This window comes from Apus apus, chromosome 1, assembly GCF_020740795.1.
Source record: "Apus apus isolate bApuApu2 chromosome 1, bApuApu2.pri.cur, whole genome shotgun sequence".
Taxonomy (NCBI): domain Eukaryota; kingdom Metazoa; phylum Chordata; class Aves; order Apodiformes; family Apodidae; genus Apus; species Apus apus.
The window spans coordinates 6,589,111-6,612,281 of NC_067282.1; the positions used below are offsets into that span (position 1 = coordinate 6,589,111).

General features: G+C 39.4%; 1 protein-coding gene across 1 annotated transcript in view; it reads left to right on the forward strand.

Annotated features, from left to right (window-relative positions):
• DLG2 (discs large MAGUK scaffold protein 2) overlaps nt 1-23,171 on the forward strand; it is a 1,033,121-nt gene that overhangs the window by 114,461 nt on the left and 895,489 nt on the right. The window contains exon 4 of the mRNA XM_051620514.1: nt 9,798-9,940. Within this exon, the coding sequence (XP_051476474.1) occupies nt 9,798-9,940 (143 nt within the window). The remainder of the gene's footprint in view (nt 1-9,797; nt 9,941-23,171) is intronic.

The window sequence follows — 23,171 nt, forward strand, 5'->3', positions numbered from 1 at the left end:
GGGTTAAAGAGGAAAAATTTTGGGAAAGACAGGAGACCAACGTGTGACATTTCTTGAGCTTGGAAGTCACATCAGTTCACGGTGACGTAATAAATGCCAAGCCCATTCTCAGCATGGGCAGCATTCATTACACAAGAAGCAGTTGAAAAAAATGCAATGTACCTGAGGTACAAGCCCTGTGCAGGTATCTGCTTTGTGGTGGCAAGTTCTGCATAGTATGGGGTTTCAAATTAGTTAGGAGAGAGGAAGGATGATGTTGTTAACAATCTATGGTAGACGGGAAGGCAAAAATTCAGTGTGAAGAGGCTGACACAGATGTTCCTGCCCTGAGCTGGTTATCAGGTGTGCTGTAAGAGCAACAATGTAATTTGCCATGTGACTATTAGTGTTGGAAAGTAAAATACGCAAGTACCTTTTGAAAATCAGATCCTTGGCATATAAATGGTGAACAATGCCTATTAGACAAGCAGCTCCCTTCCTGACTTTCTCCTCTCCTTGGAGGGCACCTAGGGCACTGTGTCAGGCAGGCTGGAGGGATGTCCTTGCAGTGCAGTTTCGAGGGCCTCTGCCACATCAGCTGTATTTTAAACGTTTGATGTGAAAGAGCTGCTCAGGTTCCTGCCAAGCTATTGGTACCTTATTCCTGCATTGGAGCCAAGGTGGTCTTCATGCTGATGCTGCATTGCTGTGTGTCTGAGAGCTCTCCTGAAATCACAACCTTATCTTTGTGCTCTGGCAATGGCCATGTTGGATTAAAAGAGACATATACATATATATTTATATACATTCACACACACCTTTATACACAAACCCATATATACACTCCATGTTCCGCTTCTCTTTTCCTGTTCAGAAGATGATGCTTTAGTTGTCTTTAAAACCAAATTGCTTTCACCAGAAAATTTTAAGAGTTTAGAGAATGCATAGGGGGGATTACAGTGAGTTGAACCTGTGAACAGATATAATTAATCCTGAGGTGACTTAATTACTCTGTTCCTACCTCCCCCCCAGAATTTCCATGCTTGCCCTGGAGCATCAGCTCTCCCTGGAGGAATTGCTGGCTTGTGTGGTGTGTGAAGCCACTGGCCAGTGTCTAGAAACCAGGGCTGACACTTGGGGCTGCAGATCTCATAAAATGCCATAACTTGACCCCGTTGCCTTCTGCACAGCCCCAGCTGGTTGTGCTGCTGTGTGTGTTGGAGAAAAACATCTGAGAGATTTGAGATGGGAAGGCAGATCTGTTCTGGTTTTCAGACTTTCAGCAAACTGGGTGCTGCTGGGTGGACCCTCACTGTGCTGCTGAGTAAGTACCTGCAGCTACTCCAAAGCCTGCAGGTCCCAAGACACATGCTCTATGCACTAGATCTTCCATCTTCCCTACCTACTCCTAACCTATTTATGTGCAGCTGCAGTGGAAAAGCCTATATAAAATTAATCTGACTTATAAAGGATTATAGACTGATGTATCCTTTACTGGTTCTGGTCTGGTATACAGTATTTCACTTGATATTCTTCACACAATAAACAAATGATACAGCTGAACAGTATTGAACTCTCTATAACAGCTGTTTAAGTGCATGTTGGAACCATTCATATGAAAGTCTATTCACAACTTCCGTGACCCACAGTGGGGCTGCATGATCCTCCAGCAGGATCAGAAATGCGCAATAATAACTGTTAACTGCTACACAGAAGCAAGGGAAAATCTCTCCAGTAATGGCTTTGCATCCAACTCTCCACACAAGGAATAATGCCTCTTCCCTAAGGTACACCTTATTGTTGTCTGTAAATAACTGTCACAGTCTCTGACTGGTACATGGAGAGCGATACACAGGGCTGAAAAAAAAGCTGAAGGTTTGTATATAAACTTACAGGAAAAGAACCTGACACAAACCTTCTTCTTTCAGGAATATATCATTTTATAAAAGGTCTCTTCTGAAGCACAGGAATCCTTGCCTTGGCCTCTTGGAGCTTCCTTAGCTGTTACTTTTAAACACTTAGTAAAATTAAGAGCACTTTCTATTTACATAGCTTTTTATTGGAAAAAAAAGTCCTGGAACAGGTTCAATTATATGCCTCGTTGTCCTGGGGTACAAAGTGCTCGTGGTCCTGCTCTGATTCTTGGAGGTCAGGCATTGATCTGCAGGCCCTGGCCAGCATGTTTACAGTGAAACCTTGCCACAGGATTTGGAGTTTGTTGTTCTGCTCTTCTGCAGCTTAAACTTCAGAAACAGAATGAGTAGAACTAGAACTGAGTGTGACAATTGCCAATTTAATCAGCTGTGCCCACTTTCAACTGTGTTCCTGTGCATTACTGAACCTCTCTTACCGTTTCTTTTCTTGCTCCATTGAAAACACAATCAGCAACCATAGATATTAACCATAACATATTGTCAATTATGAAAGATCAAATCCAGACTGTGATGATGCTTATATATGAATAAGTGGTTAGAAGACATGGGCAAAACTGTAGTAATACGCTCAATGTCCTCCCCAAACAGCTTTAAATAATGACTTTACTGTCTGACTTACTGCTTGCTTCTTTTCCCTTGTTAACATAAACATCACTTACATAGAGAGGGCTGCAGCAATTCTTTTGTCTTCTCTGTGTGCAGCAATCTGTGTTGAATATTTAATCTCCCTGGATTTTGGACAGCTGCCTTTGAAGCAGATATTCATAGCTGAGAAGTTTGGGAGAGCTCTGATTGTGTTTTGAGTATATTACAAAAACCAATCAGGATACCATTGTACAGCAAAGCCAGAATTACTCAAAAACATATTTTGTTTTCATGCTCCTAAACAATTATTGCAAAGGTCATTAATTACTAACAATTTAGTTATTTCTTACAGCACATAGCATGTTTCCAAGATTTTTTTATAAAAGGATATAATTTCAGGTGTGTACCTGCTTAGCAATGGTTTCTGCCTCAAAGAGCTTACAGCCTCAATGCACAAAGGATCATAGGATCATTGGATAATTCAGCTTGGAAGGGACCTCAAAAAGTTATCTAGGCCAAGGAGAAGGGATTTGCTGAAGCTCAAGAATCAAGACAGGCTAATAACAGAAACCATATTTCTTCCTGCCTACTTTGGTACATGTTCTACTGGAGTGTGCTGCTTTTAATAGATTTAGGAACATTTATCAACTGTAGGCATTTGGCAGGGGACTGCTTCCCTGGCTTGCATGGCACCATTTCACTGCCTGCATGGAGTAGAGGACCTGTTCTCTCCTTCTGCAGTAGCTATTGCTGTTGGGTTGGCATCTATGTTTCTCGTGCACCAAAAGCTTATGTTTGAAAACCTTGCCACAGGGCTCCTCAGTTTCATTTTGACTTGATCTATCTTGGTGTTACCCCTGCTAATTGCAAAAATAAGCCTTGAGCTTTTCCTTTATTGCTGAATCTCACACCACCTCTATTAGTGCAGACTCGAGACAAGTATGTGTGGAGCCCTGGGGATGGGATACAGCTGAAATGGGAAAGGCATTTTTGACTGCTGCTGCACTGAGGGATGCTAATGGGGGCAGGTTTGAGCTCACCATGATCATAAAGCTATGTACCAGCTTGATAACTGGAGATCTGCCATTTCTCACATAAGGTCTATGCCATAGCTCTGCTTTAGTTGAAAACTCACCCAGATTCAAGTTAAGATCTTTTCTTCTCTTACTTTCTATTTTGTCTCTTTTATAATGGCTATTTCATTTAATATGGAAACATTTTACTTGAAAAAAACTCACAAAACATAGTTGTGTTTGGTGAAGTATGTTATTTAACCTCTTTTTGGACTTCATCCATGAGCAGGACCTTCAAAGCCCTTTACTGGCAGGCGGGTATGAGCCCTGATCTCTCTTCCCTGCTACTTCTACTGTGTGAGTCAGTTTTACTTCTTGAGCAACATCCTGCACAATCCTCCTTACTCCTACCTAATAATTCTGACCAGATGGCTGAAGCTGACCGTCCATAATCTGCTCCCCAGGATGTAAATGATGCCATTTAGATGTACATTGCAATTTTCCCTTAGTTAAAATAAATAAAAAAAAAAAAGTCTTGCAGCAAGACCCTGTAATAATTGACTTTATTTTGACTCGCAGTGTTCTGCCAGACAGTAGCTGTTTGTGCTGGGTTACACAACATTAAAAGATATGTATCAGACACTATCCTACACATAGACAAAAAGACTGTCCCAAATTTCCCAGGAAGGAAACAGCTTGTGTTTGTGTGTTGCCTTAGACCCCCATTCCACCTTGTCCCTAAATGCCCTGGAAAAACAGATGGGAGCTACACCGCAAAGCAAGTCAGGGCACTGGCACAGCTCAGGAAAAATGAATTCCATGGCTAAGGACCTCAAGAAGGAGAAGAAAAAACAACCCTTCTTTTTATCCTACAGAAAATTAGTTCCAAGTCCCAGTTTGGGTCTAGAGAAATATGATGCACAGAGAACTAATTTCTTGGGTAATGGGATTCTACATTGTTAATGATGTTACAGTTATTTGCAAAAATGTTCAGCTATCTGCAGGAGCATCAGAAAATTACTGCAGAAACCAGAATATTGGTACCATTTCTAAATGGTTTTAACACATCATCTGTGTAGAGGGAAGAGGGGTGGTAAGAAGATACATGTCACAAGGAAATCCTCGCTCATTGCTAGGCACAGATGAAGGTAACAGCTTTTGGAACAGCTGTCAGCACAGCGTACTCTCCTCCTGGAGGTTAAAACATGCTGTGGTGGGTTAGTGTCTGCTACTTAGTGGAGTTTGGATAAGGTTTGGTGTGTGGAATAGTTTGCACTGCTCTCTTATGAGTGGCCACAGGTACCATCAGGTCACTGGGGAGGCAGCATTTGCTGATACATGCAGTACAAATTCAGGTTAAGCTGTGTACAAGATTATCCTTTTAAGCTTAATTGTTTGTGTTCTATAAAATATAGATGGTATCCAAAAGCCTAGCATCGGCTTCTTTGTTACTGGAATACAGACTTCCCTTTTCCTCCCCTTATTTTTTTAAAAGGCAAAAGAGGTACAAGAAATTTTCTCTTCACTCCTACTTTGGTTTTCTTTATGCCTCCTGTCTTCTGAATCCCGAGTCTGTTATCCTGCAAATCTATCATCATACAGATGCCAAGCTGTCTCAGATACTTCATCCAGCATTGGGGCTGCCAGCTGGATTATGCTGATTTACACAGCTGAAGATGGGTCATTAGTAGAGAGGGCACCAAGATACATATATAGGAGGAAATGCTCACCACCTTTCCCTTCTGATTTTAAATCACACCAGCAAGTATCTTGAACATAGGAGAAAAGCCTGTAGGAGTGGGTGGCTCCTGCTTCCTTCCTAACACACCAGACAATCATTTCAGGTATGCTTGTGCAGCTATATTGACCCTTCCCTGCAAAGAGGTCTTTTTAAAATGGAACAACATTGTCCTGAATCCACTGGTGATTCTGAAGCTGCTCTAAATGGGTTATTGATCACAAAGGGACAGATATACCTTGTGTGCTCGTTTGTGGGTTTCCACAGTTCAGCCTGGCTGGTTTGCTTCTCTTTGAGGCCTTGTGCAATTTTTTTTAGCCAAAACTATATGGTTCTTAATGTTTGTTTTGCTTTGAAATGAGAGGGAGTATGAAAGTATATGTTGTTATTATTCTCTTCCTTTAATCTTTGCTCAAAAGTTAGTCCTCTCAGACCTTTAATCATCTGTCTTTGTCTGAATTCCCTTCAATTTACTTCTGTCTTTCTGGTGCTGAAGTGCTTACAGATGAATGAAGAATTGTATTGCTTTATCTTATTTTTCCTCATTAGAATGCTGGCAAAAGCCCATGGTCATAGAAGACAGAAAGTAGTGTAGGCTGTTCAACATTTTTGCCTTTTCATATTATTTAACCCCTCTGCTATGACAGTTGTGAAGTGTTCCTATAATGAATGGATATTGTAATGCATATAAATTGGAACAGAAGTTGTACTGGAATAATGGTCACAGGGCTGCAGCACCAATCACTCAGAAGCCAGGAAATGGCAGAGTTTAGGCAGCCTGTTCAACTTCATCTGATCACATTTTACTTTCCATGTAGCTGCTGTCTGAAAGAAAGGTCACTCTTCTGTGTGAATATGACATTTCTGTCTTCTCCAGTTCTTATTCTTTATCCAAATAATTTAAATTGCCTTTAAAAAGAAAAAAAAAAAAATAGGTAAGAGCTCGCACAACTCAAATTTGAGCCTAAATATTTAATACTTTTTTTTTTTTTTTTTAAACAATAGTTAAGAAAAAAAGACTTCACATGGGGAAGTGCATCCAGCTATAGTAAAAGAAAGTGCTCCCTGGTATGCCTACTGAGGTTAGACCCTGCTCACTCTTGCACAGGTCTGTAAGACTGGGGAGAGGGGGGTCCTTGCAATTTGCCTGCAGAGCACAGATGCAGTGATTTATGGTATAATTGTCCATGGGCATTTTTAAAGTGATACTGATATGTTCGCTGTAGTGCTGATGCAAAGAAAAATTGTTTTCCCATTTCCCCAGTGATGGATTTATCTAAAAGAGAATATATCATAGTATATTTAGGATCACTTCATATTAGAATATATATAATTTATTGTGTGCAATTTATCATTGTACAGCAAAACTAACAAAAGAATTTGGGCTAGGCTAAAGGAAGAGCAAGTAGAGTTTATGAAATAAAGTAAGTAATCTCTTAACATATAAATGAACAAATTCAGTTGGACTGAAAATCCAGTGAGATTCACAGCCACTTTAAACAAACATTAATTCTGTGCTTAACAAAATGTTCGGAGTGGTACAGAGATCTGGAGAAATGTTTTGTGCTCACAGATTTCATCAATAGTAATACTGCCATTTTAAAATGAAATCTGCACTTGTTTTCATGGAAGGGAGGGAATATAGTGCCAAAACATACACATTTCATTTGTGTAAGATTTTAATCTCGTTGTTGAATTAACCTCCTGTAAGGTCCCACGAGGAGACAGACTGTATTTTGTCCATTTTACATCACACTTACCATGCTCTCACAACTACTTTTTATGACCTTGGCTCCAAGCTTCATTCTACAGCTGATTGATCCGATCACCTCCTAAATACCTCTTTTCTCATCCTCAGTAGCATTCAGCCCTTTTCCCCTCCTAGCATGGTTTGCACCTCTCACATAATGGAGATTACTCAATAGAGCAGGTTTTATTCAGAGCAAATTACAGATTCTATTCTCTGCTAACCTTGATTGACTGCAAGTCACTGGCTGCCCTTGTTCCAGAGAAATGGCAATTTGAGCTTACGGAATAACAAAGCAACCAACTAAGTGAATCCCCTGTGCTCTCTTCTGTAACCATCTAGGTACACTGAAATGCTCTCCTCTGCACACCAGTGATCATTATTCTAGTGAAGCAACCCAGGGCCCTCCCCAGAATAGATAAGGACCTTTAAAAAGATACTGAGTTTTTAATATTTACTCTGCACAATGTGCATGCACTGCACATGCAAATGTGGATCCCACATTATTTTTAATGAAAACACGAGGGCAAGGCAGCCTTTAAAGTTTAGAGTGAAAGCACTCTGCTGCACTTCCCTGACTGACTGCTGTCAACCCAATTAATACTCTGATAATGACAGCTATGCCAGCTGAATGCCACTGCCAGAGGGCAATTTCTAGTTTGTTTCTGCAGAGATTTATCTAGAGATAATTACATATTAGCCTGATACGTTTTACTTGCAGTTGCAATACAAATTGACCTGGCATCGACCCATATAGAACAACTGTTTGCAATTTTATGATGAGTGTTCAAAATGACCATAAAAAATCCCCCAAATGAGAATGGAGAAACTTCCATTCCCATTGCAGTTATCCTCTAGCTTTTAATTTGAAAAGTAGGTTTCGGTTTTAATAGTGGAATTAAATGTTCTTACCAATATGAAATATAAATTCTTACCAATATGTTATGTGAGAAGGAAGTTTGTATCTACATCCTATAGATCAGAGTTATCAATGTTAATATTAAAACGTCTAATTAATTTTTTTCCACTGTACATAGAAATAGAGTACACAATGAGTCTAAAGTTATAGAAGGAGTTAGAAGAAGAGTTCAGTTGTAGTTGTTACTAAAGAGGGAAGAGCAGCTCCTAGAGATCTGGCCAGAGACTTCATGGGAGCATGAACACGGACCCAGTTCAGTACTTTTGACTGGCCCTTGAAAGATGTGGAAAATCTGTCCCCTCTGCTGTGTGCCTCTCTGTGCCCCCCTGCTCCTTTAGCTCTGCTTGGCACATGCAATCCAGTTCACTCTCCTGTTGTGTGAGACAGCATGTAACAGAAGATGTAGGGGTACCACCATGGCAGGTTATTCATTATGGTTAGAACTAATGCCTTCCTGGGCCAGATCTGGGATCTGAGTCTGTGTGACAAAATCCTTGGTTGCCTCTGAACTCCAGACATGACCCCAGTGTTTTCCTCTTTGCCAAACAGGTTCTATGACTAATGCTGGCAGATTTTTCTCTTCTGGTCAAAGAAGTTTTCCTGAGGAACATACCATTTATTTTTAGACATGCTGGAGCATTTTGGAGGGTTTGGGCTCCTGATACTATTAGATATAGATTTATCACAGCTTCCATTAAGAAGAAATTTTCTCTGATTATCTGGTTACTTTGAGGCTACTATTAATCAATTCAATGGAAGGTAACATGCAAACAGAACATTTCTTCACCAAATACAGTCACAATTTTTTATGAAAGACATTGTGTAAGTACAAAAAGCTTGATTTTTTCCTATATTTTTTTCACCCAAACCAAGAAAGGTTTCTCTGCCTCCTCTGCTCCTCCAGATACCTACATGTTGAGGGTTATGCCCTCCTGTACTCTTTGCATGGTAGATAGTGCTCATTAGAGAGAGATGCTCATTAAAAGTATGGTAGTTTTTATAACCAGTCCCTCCTTTGAAGTCCCAGAGGTTATTCAGGTAGATACAATCTTTCTCTCCAAAATTATTTTCTTCCTTTCTTAACCAAGAGAAAGTATGTTCTTGATTTTTCTTCTTTGGTGAGTGAAATATCTTTAATAATCAATGGGTCTGTCATGACTAAAAACTTCTTGCCTCAAGGAAGCAAACACTTTTTTCCTCTCCTTAGGTCATTACATGCAGAGTTTTCAGTGGAAGTATTTTTGCTGTTGGATCTTGTATATCTGTTCATACCCCATAGAAATGAGTGTGATAGGAACATCTGGAGAGGACAGAAGACCTAGCTTGTGGCTTACTCTTAGGTGAAACAAAACATTAACTTACTACTTCTGAATGACAACAGGTTGAAGTGATGAATCCACAAAGTCTTCCTTCAAGCTGTGCATCCCACTTAAAAATGTTCCCAAATGCACCTGCAGGTAGGGCTGGGAGTGGCTCAGGTGCCTGGGATGGGTGTTTGCCAACAAGCTTCACTTAGAGTATTTCACATTTGAAAATTTCTAGTTCACCAGTCAAAATGATCTGTGACTTCTCCCTGTGTAAGGGTCTGTTCTACCTATATTATTCATGTGTATCTGTAACATGCTCTTGGATCTCTTATAAATATTATTGCTTTACTTCTTTGAAATGATTTGTAAGAACCTTTAAAATGACAATATATGTCAAGAATCTCACTGACATTTTAGAAAGAAAATTTGCATATTGGTGCTTTCTGCTGGAAAGTTAATATATGTTTATCATGATGATGATAATGAGTAAGTATATATAGGCCAAAGAAAAATACCAGGGATTTAAAAGCCAAGATACCAAATAATGTCTTTTGCTTGTTCCTCTTTACAAACAGATATTCAAGAATTTTATGAAGTGACACTGCTAAATTCCCAGAAAAGCTATGAGCAAAAAATAGAAGAAGCAAATCAAGTTGCAGAGAAATGGGAGAAGACAACATCTGCCACAGACGATGAAAAACTGCAGAAAAACCAAGAGGTAATTAACAAGATTAAGAATTAAAATGTATACACTGAGTGAGATGTCTCAAGCCTGAGAAAGGCCAAGCAATGTTTTACAAGATCGAAAGACTGGCCTTAATTATGGAGTTAGGGTAGAATATGGAAGATGTGTAGTGTTATCTCTCTGACCTTGAATATGCTGCTGACTTCTTAATCCTTTCAACTGACATCTGTCAAAGGGGAAGTAGGAACTTTATCTCATCTTTGGTGTACTTTACCTGACACTTGGTGTCATGTGATTTCCCCCAAAAGAGAATATATCTCCTTTACTTGCTAATAACCACTGAGGTTATTCATAGTCCAGTGATTATATCCTGTGTAAAAAAATGTAATAGGACCTTTCATAATTATGGGACTGACATTGGGCTGGATTTTTCCATAGCCCAAGTGCAGAGATATCAACCAAAATAGTCTCTGTATGAGGAACAGATGTATAGAAGAAAGTTAAACACCTTTGCTTTTCTTCTGTAATCAGTGTCAGGATCCAAAACATTTCTTTGTCACCACTGGCTCCAATCTGCCCCTGGCTGCCTGCAGACTATTATTAACTAAATTAGCTATCTAAACTGATTGTCTCCCACCATGTTTATACTTCAAAGATGAAAACAAACTCCACAGAACCAAGCAACGAATTGCTGTGTTCTTAAAAAGTGAGACAGAAATGGAGTGGGCATGAACTGCAAACTGCAAATCTTCAGACCAAAATCAAACATGAGGGAAATGTACAATAATTTCCATTGCTTTTATGGTTCAAAAGATATTTCAAGTTTTAAAAGTTGTTCCAAAATACCTTCTGTAGGCATAACTACTTTTAAGAGCTTCCCTCTTTTAAAATATAAAACCCAGAAAGAAATTGTCACTCTACTTGACATTTTATATGTGATTCTTTAGAAAGATGAATTGGAATTTCAGGCAGCTAGAACAAAACTCTCTGAAGAAATGAAGAAATTTATTGTAAAAATTAATTAGCAAAGGAAGCTTGCAGAATTAATGAGAACAAGCATTCTGATTTTGAGTGAAATCAGTACAAATGAGTCTTAAGATTAATGTAGGATATATCCCATGAATGATTTAACACTTGAGTCCCAGCTTGCAGACAGAGCTAGCTAATCCTTGTCATATTTTTTTTAATTTTTTTTTTTTGCATGAAGCTAAATGCTTTAAAATGGTGAAAGTGTATTCCAGCATGTTATCTCTTGAACCACCTGAGAAAGACAGTGCATCACAGACTCTCTTTTCTTTCCAGCCTCATCAAAGTATTTGACCCTCAACCCCATCTTTAACCTCATTGCCAAGAGGTGTGCTGCTAGTCTTGTCCAGGGGAATTTAAGTTCCAAATTCTGTGCTGAGAATAATAGAATATATAGGGCTAACTCCAAATTTTGCTTAGCATATGAAAATGGCTTTCTGGCTTATAGCAAAACAATAGAAAACTATTGCTTAGAAACTGGAACAAGCATTTCAAGCCAGGGTGCTGGCAGTCAGAATCCTGGGTGTCCTCATTTTTAATTTGCCATTTATCCATAAATTTCATCAGTGTAATGGAAGCACAAATTGTATAGTTCCTTAAAAAATCATACTTATATATGTTCTGAGGGTCCAACTGCAGACAGAACAGACTAGAAGTATAGACTTTTGTATTGGTTTTTTTTCCTTTTGACTGCAGAATATCCTATCAGCAGTTCCAAGTCAGAACTTGTTAGCACATGCTAAATGTACCAGCTGCTGTAAAAATCCAATACAGTACTTTGTTTTCTATGAGAAATTGCCCTATGAAAATGCAAGTGGATAATCTAATACGTTGCAGAAATTTTTATTCATGGTCTATTCCTTATGGGAGCTGGTGGTTTTGTACTTGCCTTTCCTACTCTCAATTACATATCCCAAATGTGGAAAGAAAAAAATCTTTTTACTTTCATGCAGTGTTCCCCTGCAATCAAAACCCGATGTGATTATTCAGTCTACTGGCCAGCCCCCTTCCATGCCTTCCATTTGAAACCTTCCTTGGCTGTTTAAATGTTAAATTTTTGTATAAATTGGTTCTTTTTCTGTATTTTCATTCAAGTCTTAATTGCTGATTTAAAAGGAAAGCAGCTTTCACTGTCCAGGTCAGGTGTCTTATGACCCTTCCTTTGTGTTGATGTATTTGCTTTTCCAAAAGTGCAGGCTTTTAGATAACAGAAATGTCTGTAGATTGTTGCTTCTATTACCATACAAATTTGCCATACAGAGATGACTGGCCTCTAAACTGCCTCTCCTGGCACCTGCAATTACTATAGTGGTTTGTGCTAGATCTTTCAGCATCCAAAGACTGGATCTTCCTCATTTAAGAGAGATGGAAGGGTCACAACCAATCCTATAATCTCCTGTCCTCAAGGAGTGCCTCAGAAGAGAGACATCTACCAAGATCAAACTGTAATTTTGAATGGCTTTTGCAAAAGCAAGTGAAAAGTCAGGGGAATATATTAGCTCACCGTATATGCCAGAACTAATTGCATCCAAATTTTTAGAGTGAATGACCCCACATAGAAGCCAATTGCTACAAACAGTGGAATTACAAAATATATTTGGGGGTTCAGTGATAATTATCACAGCTTTGTTTTTCTGATGGAGCTCCTGGCCCTCATGAAATTGGTAAAGCTTCTGGTATGGCCTAGGCATTTAAACACCACACTCTTGATTTTTACTCCACTGTTAACAGCTTTGTTGGTCATTAGAACATGAGGTGAACTCAATGTTTCCAGATGCAAAGTGCAATGTTACCTGTCATCATATTATTTTCACATTTCACCCTGTACAGAAATGAAATATGTGTGGCAATGTATCTGGCAGAGCTGTAAATATCACAGACCAAAATAATTTCAGTGGGTGTGTGTTAGAGAATAAGGAAAAAAGGACATGTATGAATTCTTCTTTGTGTGAATCTATCCCTGTTGTTTTCCCTTCTGTAAATCCAACTTGACAAAATCAACTTAAATTGGTGGATTGCTTCCAAATCAATGGAACAGTGTTTGGGGCAAGTTCAGTATTGATTAAAAATGTTTACTAAGCTCTACTTTTGAAGGCTCATATTTATTTCATATATTCATACAGCAAGTAGGGAATGTGACATATCTGGTAATAAATGAACAAGTCCAACATATTAATTGTGATGTAGGAACCGTAGAGTATAGCTCTGAAGAAGACCTAAAAAAATCCTTTTGTCTGTTCTCTTGCCCTAAGGCAGATCAACTGTATTTGAGCTGTTCCTGATGTGTTTTGTCTAATTTGGTTTTTAAAACCTCCCACAGTGAAAACTCAACAACTTCTCCAGGTATCTTATTCCCTGGCTGATAGAACATCTTTCCTGATGACAAACTGGAGTTTCTCTAACTTCAGTGAAAACCCATTAGTTTTTTGTTCAGCTTGCAGTAGACATGGAGAACAGTTTATTCAATCCTGTTCCAAAAAGCACCTACACATATGTTTAACTAATCATATATAGTAAGAAGAACTTCCAGCTTCTCTGCCTTTCTGTCTTTTACCATGACCTTTGTGGCCTGCTCTTCCTCAGCAGCCTTGTCATTTTAAGTGATGTGCCATGTAAAAACAATTCCTGGGTCCTATTAAAAGTCTGGTCTTCTGGGAAAGAAAATATTTAGTTGGCTTAGATTCTTCTCAAAGGAGCTGTACTTAAGGCTATGAAATATTTTGGTTTCCAAAACAAAAAGCCTTGGAGCGCTGGGGAAGGCAATTAGTCTTGACAGCACAGGCACTATATATCTCTTTATGTATCTCTATGTCTCCATATGTATAAAAAAATCTTGGAAACGACTCTGCAAAATGTGTTTATTAATGAAAATACTAACTCAGAATTTGGTAACTGCAGGTTTTAATTCCTTTCTGTTCTGGATACTTCAAGGACTGTGTGTGAGGTTTGAGACGACTTAAGAGTTGAGTCACAAGAGGGAAGTGGGAATTATAGTGTCTGAGGTATCTCACCATGTCCAGGTATCACTTAAGGACCACATCTTGTGGTGCAGTGATGGGAAGAAATTGATGTCCAGGATTAAAGTCCTCAAAACCCAGAACACACCTATAATCTAAAAGGAATAAATTCCAAAAGTGGAGCAAGATGTCATTCCCATAAAATCTGCCTCAAGAAGTTGGTACCTTATTCCAATTAAGAATCATGATCACTTTTCTGTAAGGACGTAGCTAGACCTAATTTAAAACATGTAAAGGCACTGCTGATACAATGTTTCTTATGAAGGACCTATTTGGTTAGGGTATTTTCCAAGGATGTGGCAATCTATATTCAGCTCCCTTCTTGACCAGAGAGGAGCTGATACTGCTTCTCTTCTCACCCATGACAGTGCACTGTGTATTGTGCTGGCAAGTATTGTTTTACTTTTTCTCATTGGGATGTTTCCAATTTATATGGAGTAATTAAATATTTATTGGGACAGAGTGCTGACACATGACTGTAGCCTAGTGTTTATAATTATTTCTGCTCTGATGAGTATTATTTTGTCTTCTTCAGCATACCCAAGGGTGGACATCTCCATCCACAGCATAGATGCAAAGCCCTTCTCCCTGTTCTCTCTCAACCCTTCTTCACCTCCCCATTGTCACCACCACCTATATTCAAATCTGGAAGTGGGCGAATTTAACATTAAGAACAATTAAGAACCCAACTCCAAATGCCTATTTTGTAGGGCACAATCACAGGAGCCATATGTTCCTTCCTCTCAAACTCCACTTAGGGGAAGGCCAGAAAATGGGGACAGATATTTAAGTAGGGCCATAGGACAAGGGTTAATGGTTTTAACCTGCAAGAAAGTAGATTCAGAGTAGATATAAGGAAGAAATGTTTTACAATGAGGGTGGTGAAACACTGGCACAGGTTGCCCAGATGGGTGGTAGATGCCCCATCCCTGCAAACATTCAAAGTCAGGTTGGATGAGGCTTTGAGCAACCTGATCTAGTTGAAAATATCCTTGTTTGCTGCAGGATGGGTGGACTAGATAACCTTTAAGGTTCTGTTCCAACCCAAATCGTGGTATAATTTGCAGGATGTTCAGTGTCAGGGTTGGTGGCACCTAGAGGAGGAACTGTGTTTGGAGATCACCTAACTGAGTGGGTTGTGAAGGTATGCCAGGAACCTGTAGTGTGTGGATGCTGACAGTTCTTAGGCACTGAGCTGATTTATACAGTCCAGACAAGCTCATTTTGAGAACAAACAAATGCCAGGTAGCTACCTTGAAAACATGGCAGTGGAGAGCTGATACTAGAAAGGTAATGTACCTCCGGAGGTCTGAGGGTCTCAACTACTTTTAAGCTGAGTCATTTCAAGTTGCAGTAATAAAGCACTTGCATTGGCTTAAACCAGGCAACAGTTGTCTTGCCCATGTAGCCTAGTACCTGGCTTCCAGCAGGGGCCTGGAGCAGATGCTCAGGGAAGAGTAAGAAAAGGGCAAGCCTGTATAATGGGCACTTTAGCTGTTTTGCAAGTCTAATCTTAATTTGTTTGGACTAGAAGCAGAGAAAGTGCTCAGTGCTGGTAAACCTTATTTTATAAACATTCAGCATGGTATTCACTGCAGCTCTCATGCTGACTGGGGCATGTGCCCAATCTGCTGCTGAAAGTCCTGAAGACAGGGTTTGTTTGTAATTTCATCTCTGCCAAAGAGCTTCATCACTTCTTTGGACAGGGTTTATAAGACCAGCATTCACAGCTTGAAGGTGTTTTATTGAAATAAGGGCTCTTAAATTGTCCCTGTTGGAGACAGAAGACTGATTTATTTTCAGCCCTAGGAAATGTCAGGTAGGGATTCAGCTGGAAGAGCTGGAAGTGGTTTCAATTCAGATCTTACAGTGCTCAGAAAAGTGCTCTCACCCTACCCAGTTCCAGATGAGGCTGGGGAAAGGTACTCTCTGTCTTTGCTGTCAAAGCTTCACAACTGGGCAGCTGAGTTAACAGGTTAGAGGAGTTTGAGAGTGGGTATGCAGGTCTCAGCCTGGCTTCTCAGCTTAACCAATGTCCACTTGCCTGGGAAAAACTATTCCTCCTTCCCAGGGCTCTCTGCATTGCATGAAGCAGTCCCTAGATAAATGATGCCTCTTGCTTAAATGTTGTGTAGATAGATGCAATTAAAACTGTGACATGCTCAGAAAATACAATAATGGAGAACATAAAAGTACCTAAGTGGAGGTACCCAGCTGGTAGAACAAAAATTGCTCTTTAGCTATGACAACAGTAACACTGCTTGAAACTACAGGCTTGTGCTCAGCTCCCAGATACTCATTAAAAAACATAATTTACTCTTGTTTTAACTTCTATTTCATTAGTTTGGTCTCCAGTGCTACTTATTTCTGGTCTGCAGCATTTTGACCTTCATTCAGTTGGAAAATTGAGGTGAAGGAGGAGAACTCTGCTGTTGTGCTTACAAAAAACTCTGGTAGCTAAAGGTCTGCTTCTCCCTGCATCATAGCATGAAAAAACTGTTTCCTTACAGGGCAGATGGTGCAGAGACTTTCTGCGTTTGAACGAGAATCATTTGCCATGACTGCAAGATTGGTCATCACACACCAATCTCACGTGCACAATCTACATTCAGCACAGTGAGATATCATTGCTTGGAGATGGTCCCCAAAGATTCCAGTTCTTTGTTTAATTCCTGTTGTTCCATACATTTCTTATGTTTAGAGGCTCATTTCTCAGAGTTGATTGCAGCTTGCAAAATGAATCCTGCTATTTCTGCTTGCTTCAGGAATGTCTGCTATCCTGGAACCCAGCTATTATAAACATTGTAATTACTTCTCTGTTCTCTAAGTGTTGGCTTGTTAAAAGTTCCAGTAGTAAAACCCTTACTTAAAAATCTTTTGCCTGTGGCAATTATCAAACTATTAATCTGTTTTGCTCTAACTGCTTGTCTGAAAACATGGACCTGCAAGACCCTTCTATATCTGCATATAAAAATTCAGGCTCTTCTCTGGATTTTTGTTTGTTTTCTTTGTTTGCAACTGGGTACAGCTTAATTTGTATGGTTTCTTTTACTCCCAGGAGCCAAATCTGATTCTGTTTAAGTGATTATATTTAATATGCAAGAGTCATTAGGTATGGTCAACCATAATGTTTCAATAGAAAGGGATTAAAACATTCAGTTTTATGTGTCTGTTTCTTCACTAGATTTAGCTTCTACAGTACACATTTATCTGAGCAAATGCAGTTTGTGTCTGTGGGTTGATTTTGTACTAGAGCCAACTCCCATGCAACTCTCTTTGGCACAAAGCTCTCCTTCAAGAAGGCAGCAGTCTTTTTAAGGGGAACAGTATAGATGACATCTTGGTTCATGTTTTGCTAGTTGTGTTCTTTTGCACTCCAGGATATGTAACAACCTTAACTGGATAATTGTTTAACAACAATGCTGAAGCTTGGCTTCATGGTATGCTTTACTTCCAGAGATTATTTTATACTCTTGCCTTCTCATATGGTTTGACTAATGTTTAGAAATGGGTAAGTGCAAAGTCACAACGTTATTAAAAACCTTATTTATGACTAGCTGCAGCTAAATGTCTTACCCATACTTGGTAGCCATGCTGGGCCTCTATTTATAAATTTGTTATTTGTTCTGTAGCTTGTCAATAACTTGAGTGCCAGTGCATCTGCTAAATGTCACTTTGGAGTTGCTTGTGAGTGTGTTTTAATGTTATTGGGCTGATGTTTCAATTTTGAACCAAGAAGCTGTATGTGTGCAGAACAATGTCACTCTGTGGACAGAAATGCTCCAGAGTGCATCATTCTGGACTCCATATCCCAAATCCCTGCAGGAGAGTTTCTGATGAAGTCGTGATGCTGAGAGTACAGTAACATGTACGTCATGCCACTCTCCAAACAGACAATTTCTGTCCCCCTGGGCAAGTCTCAGAGTTGACATTGTTCTGCTTTTGCCATCTCCTTGTGCTTGCATAGTTAGGCATGCTCACATAAAAAGCCTTTTCCTTTATAGCCTCTCACTTTTATTGTAACACCAACATCATATTGCTGTGCCTTGCATGAGAGTTTAGAGGAGTCACTGGCCTGATAGGTCCTTTCTGACAGGGAGATTTGATTTAGTTTAGTAATTGTTTATTTAGTTTAATAATTGTTTTCTACTGAAATTGGTGAGAGGGAGAACAGAACTGGAATCTCAGCATTAAACAAACTAAACCAGATCAGCAGTGATGAGAGAGTCACATCCGACATAGCAGGTGTGTTTGCTTTCATATATTTTTTTCCACATTTATATAATCTGGCTGTCAAACAACCTTTAGGCAGTTTTCTGATCTGGGATTTGTTATTACATCTGCAAAGGATTGGGAGCAGGCCAGAACAGCTGGTAGGAATCAGAAACAACAATTTTGCCCACTGAAGATGTGCCTGAATCACAGAATCATCCAAACTTCTAATCAAGCTTTGGGTCTCTATTGTGATAAGCATTGAGATACAACTATTGTGTCAATTCCACACCTCTGTGTATCAAGGTCAAAAATTATAGATCTAATAATTAAAGATACTAAGATAATGTCACTTTACAAAAAGCTCTTGCAATTTAAACATATTTTTTTCTAAAATAAATGTTCTAAAACACGATATATTTTAACAAAGGCTGTTGTCATACCAGAGTTATCTGAAAAAATGTCCTACTTAAAAATATCAGAATGTCCCAACAGGCTTCTACCAGAAGCTAGTAGTTCCTCCAAAGAGTATGTGATATACTTCACTGTTTCTAATAGGATTTTGAGAGTTATATTTTAGCCACCTGCAAAAACAAATACATCAACTCTTTAAAATACAGTAATTTGCCCTGTAAAACTGTAAGAGTTCTGTAAAACTGATATTCAGGGACGAATGTACTGTAGTTAAGTTTCACTGCAAAAATATTTCAGAGCTATTTGTCTCACTTACACGTTTATTAACTCTGATCATTCACCAATCTGAGCAACTAAGCAGGGCAATTCACTGCCCTCCATGTGCAAAGGACACAGGTCTCCATAGAGAGGTTTAAGAGCCCATTATATATTTCTGCAGTCTACCAATACTTCTTTATTAAAATGCTTCTTAAATAGTTCCCAAGAATAAGAAAAGATATCACCCCAAGACTTCTGGATCATATAATGATCACCCTGGGAGTGATTTCCTGGATAGGTGCATATATCTTTGCTCAGTAAGATAAATATATATGAAAAAGAAGATACCCTTCCTGCTTTGTTTAGTTGTTTATAAACTCGGACAGGTACTTGCAGATTTTAAAAACAGTAAGTACAATCCTAAATTTAACAACCTGGGAAATTAAAGGGAAGATGTCAATTTGAAAATATAATTTATCTCTGTGTTTTATATGTATAATATAGTTACAAATTACATGACTAGAACCCCAGAACTTTATGCATTTTCAGCTTGTACATTTTACACATTTGACTGTGTTTAATTATCACCTCTACCACTTTAATCTGTAACAGGTTATAGTGAAAACTGCCCCTGGTTTAGAGATGAGACAGTTTAACGGTTATTTGCCATTATAATACTTAGGTAGATCATGAATAAAGCATTTGTCTAGACCTGTGTGTACTGTGAAGGAGTGATTTTCACCCTTAGTCATTCTCCTCCTTGAATAAAGCTTTTAGGAACATGCTTCTTTTTCCTATGTAATCCTGATCCATTTACTCATCCAAATGGCCTTGTATGGAGATGACTTTCTGGACTTGCTTCTCTAACCGTATTTTCCTTGCTGTTGGAAGTCTCTGTTGACTTCCCCCTTTCCACCATATCAACACCACTTTATTGGTTCTACTTTTAAGGCCTGTCCTGGCCTGTCTCCTCTCTGCATGTCTACTCTTGTACTTCTCTAGCAATTGACCTCCACGTCTGCTTTCTCAGGTCTTCATGACATTTTCAGTGCATTCACTGGTGGCTGCCACCACCAGTGTACTAGAGCTCTTCAGAAAGAGCTGTGAGACTATCTCATTTCATCTTTAAAATTGTCTTTGTCCTGAAAGAGAGGTGCTTGCATCCATACCAATCAGTCCTGTTACATTTTCCTCCTGTTGATCAATATTGTCCCACTGTTTGCTCATGTTTCTCCAATTTCTGTCATCTTGAACCAAAATGGACAGTTTGATGGAGCAGAACCTCCAAGTGACAGCACCAAGGAGACCCTGATCTGTGGCTGGAAATCTGCTGCCTCATGTCTCTGTGAGGTGCCTATCCCTGCTCCCAAAACCCCAGAAAACTAGTTTAACAGATGAGTTCTGAAACTGAGTTTTTATAACATCTTCAAATACCTCATGTTTAAAAAAGTCAGGTTAGCTGAAGCTCCCACTTTCATCAGTCTGCATAGACCTACACAATGACTGTGGGGAAAACTGGTTGAACCCACTGATGGCTCCCATGCCTGTGAATGATTTCAGCACTCCAGTTGCTGCTTGGCTGGTGTGTATGGCTGCTTCTGCTTCTCTGTCAGGACGTCAGCCTTGTTACTACACAGTCATAAACCCGATAGTGCTGTTCAGTTCATTGTTGCTGCTGCATAAAATTTCTTTGCTGAAAGGAAAAACCAAAGTGATTAAAGTTTCCCAGACCTTCCAGTTTTTGCAGAAGTGTAGGGGAACCTACCTGGTTTTCTGAAATGCTCTGCCTGTCACTGTGTATACATTTATATGTAAATAGATAGATAGATAGATAGATAGATAGATAGATAGATAGATAGATTTAGCTCATCAGTTTCAGGCAGTGTCTTTCTGAGAAGGCACCAGGCAAACAACTGTTGTACAGTCTGGAAAAAAAAGCCTTAAGTTAGGTGTAACAGACATAGTGGATCTAAAGTCCACTTTCTCAGAAGAAGGCTTATGAAACTCTGGTGGAAACAGCTATGGTAACTTTTAAATTGCTATTGCTTTAGTGAATCACTAAAACAAGTTGGATCTGTGTGGTTTGGAATTGGTTAATTACAATGAGAAGGACTGAGTGGTTTCAGGTCATTCATTACGTCAGACTGGTGCCTTCTCTCGCACAATTTTTGGTGTTGTGGTAGGTTGTAGAAAACCAGAGGTAACAAAACACACAGCTTTGTCTCTTCCTAAGGAGTAGGAAGAGTCATGACAGACATATGCCTCTACTTACATAATCAGTATTCTTTTTTAGAGATATCTTGTACTTTTTTTTGACAGCAAATGTTCCCAGGGTACCCAGCATCTTTGCTAGGTCAGCAGCAAGCCTGTAACTAGAGCTTTCAGTATTCAGGAGGATGACTACATTGTTGCCTTAAACAGTCCATCTCCTGTAGTTAAGGGTGTATTTCTTAATGCTGTTTCTTCACTCAGTATCACTTTATTTCTTGATTGGCTTCCTTGCTTTTTTTCCCACCTAGGGAATGTGCCTGACACACACACAGATCTTTGCATTCGCTGTAGATACTTCTGTTACTTTTGAGGATTGGAATTGTCATATATTGCTCTTCTCTTGCAATCTGTGATGATCTTCTTACCCTTATACAAGGATCAAAAACCTCCTTATATTGCTGCTCTGGTACAGGGAGATCCCTCACAGAGAGGGGAGGACTAATCTGATGTTGCCCAGTGCTGAGCAGAGGGGAGTGCTGCAGCTTTCTTCTCAAATTATAACAAACTTGAAAAAAAAGAGACAGTGTGCCCAGCTTCACAGTGTTTTGTTGTAGCCCAGCCAAAATATGGAGAAGGCCTGAGTTCTTTGTGAATTGTGATCAGGTTGTTGGTCACAGATATAGGGAAGAAGGTTCCTAGCTAACCATAGCTAAGAAAACAGCCATTGTAATGTTTCCAAACTGTGAAATGACATCACTGATTGCAGGTATTTGTCTTAATAGTAGAAACTACATTTTTGCCATTAGCCTTTAAAAGTGCAATATTAGAATTGGCCATCTCTTTTAGAGGCACCTCTTGTGAACCCTGTTTTACAAAGAACTGCACAAAAAGGTGTCAAGAAGATGATCTTGTTTAACTTCAACTTTGTTCATCACCTAGTGAAATGCAAAGTTGACCTGGTCGTAATAATACAATATGCTGTAAAAAATGGGCTACATGTAAAGAGTAGCACACAGGGCTGGGTGCTGTTGACATTAACAGGCTTCAGTGTTTTTATGAGTCTTCTGAATGCAACCAGAATTGGAATCTGATTCCCCTGTTAATGAGAAGTGAAGTTGTAGAGTAACCAGTACATAACAGTGAACGAGGATGTTTCAAGCAAATGATTATCAACGGTGAATATCTTTTCTAACAAGTTTTGCATGTGGCATTCCTCTGAGCCTATATGTACTTCTCTACTTAAGCCAGCCACCCCACTGGTAGATACATCCCAACAAAAAGCAGAAAGATGAGTCTAAGCTGCCTAGACACATTTCAAGTGCCTGAAGAAGCAGCCAGCTTTAGTGTGAGGTGTGGCAGAGTCAGAGAGAGTTTTCATGAGACTGGATTTATTGTTTCATCCAGACTCCCCTTCTAAGAATGTAGTCTGGACCTCACTGTCACAGAGCTGTGACAAGGGCACTGCTTCAGCTGGCACCTCTGGAGGATTCCTGGTCCCTGTAGGAACCAGATGGACTGTGTCAGCTAGCATGCATGGAAGGAGCAATTCGTGGACTAGGAGTCTGCATCCCTACCGCCCTTGGCATTGCCTGGTACATGAGGCATTTGCTTTTTTTTTCACGATGCAGCTGACAGTGATGTTTGTTTAATGCAGTTACAGCTGCCCTTACACTTCTGTGCTTCTACAACTTCACAGAAGCTGAAATCTCTGTACGGTCCATAACTTTGTAATAACCTTGGTCAGTAGGTAGTGTTAATATTTCTAGGAGCCCTCATATGAAAACTCAGGTTTCTGCATTCTCTCCACTGGGCAGTGGCAGATTCTTATCCAGCATTTAGCTCATGACAGTTGTCACAAAGGAAATTTTCTGGCAGACCCATGGAACTCCAACCTTCTGCAAAGTATTTAGGGAATGTTTGTTTTCCTTTTTGCTTCACATCATCATCTGTTTTTCAACATTTAGGGAGTGTGATGTTGTATTCTGCAGTTTAATGTCCTGAGTCATTCCACTTAAGTTACTTTTTGAATCCTTTTCCTTTTATATATATGTGTCAAGCATTTTGTAATGCTTTGTATGAGGGAAGCTGAATGAAAAGAGATGGGACTGTGTTTTGCCTAAGGTTTT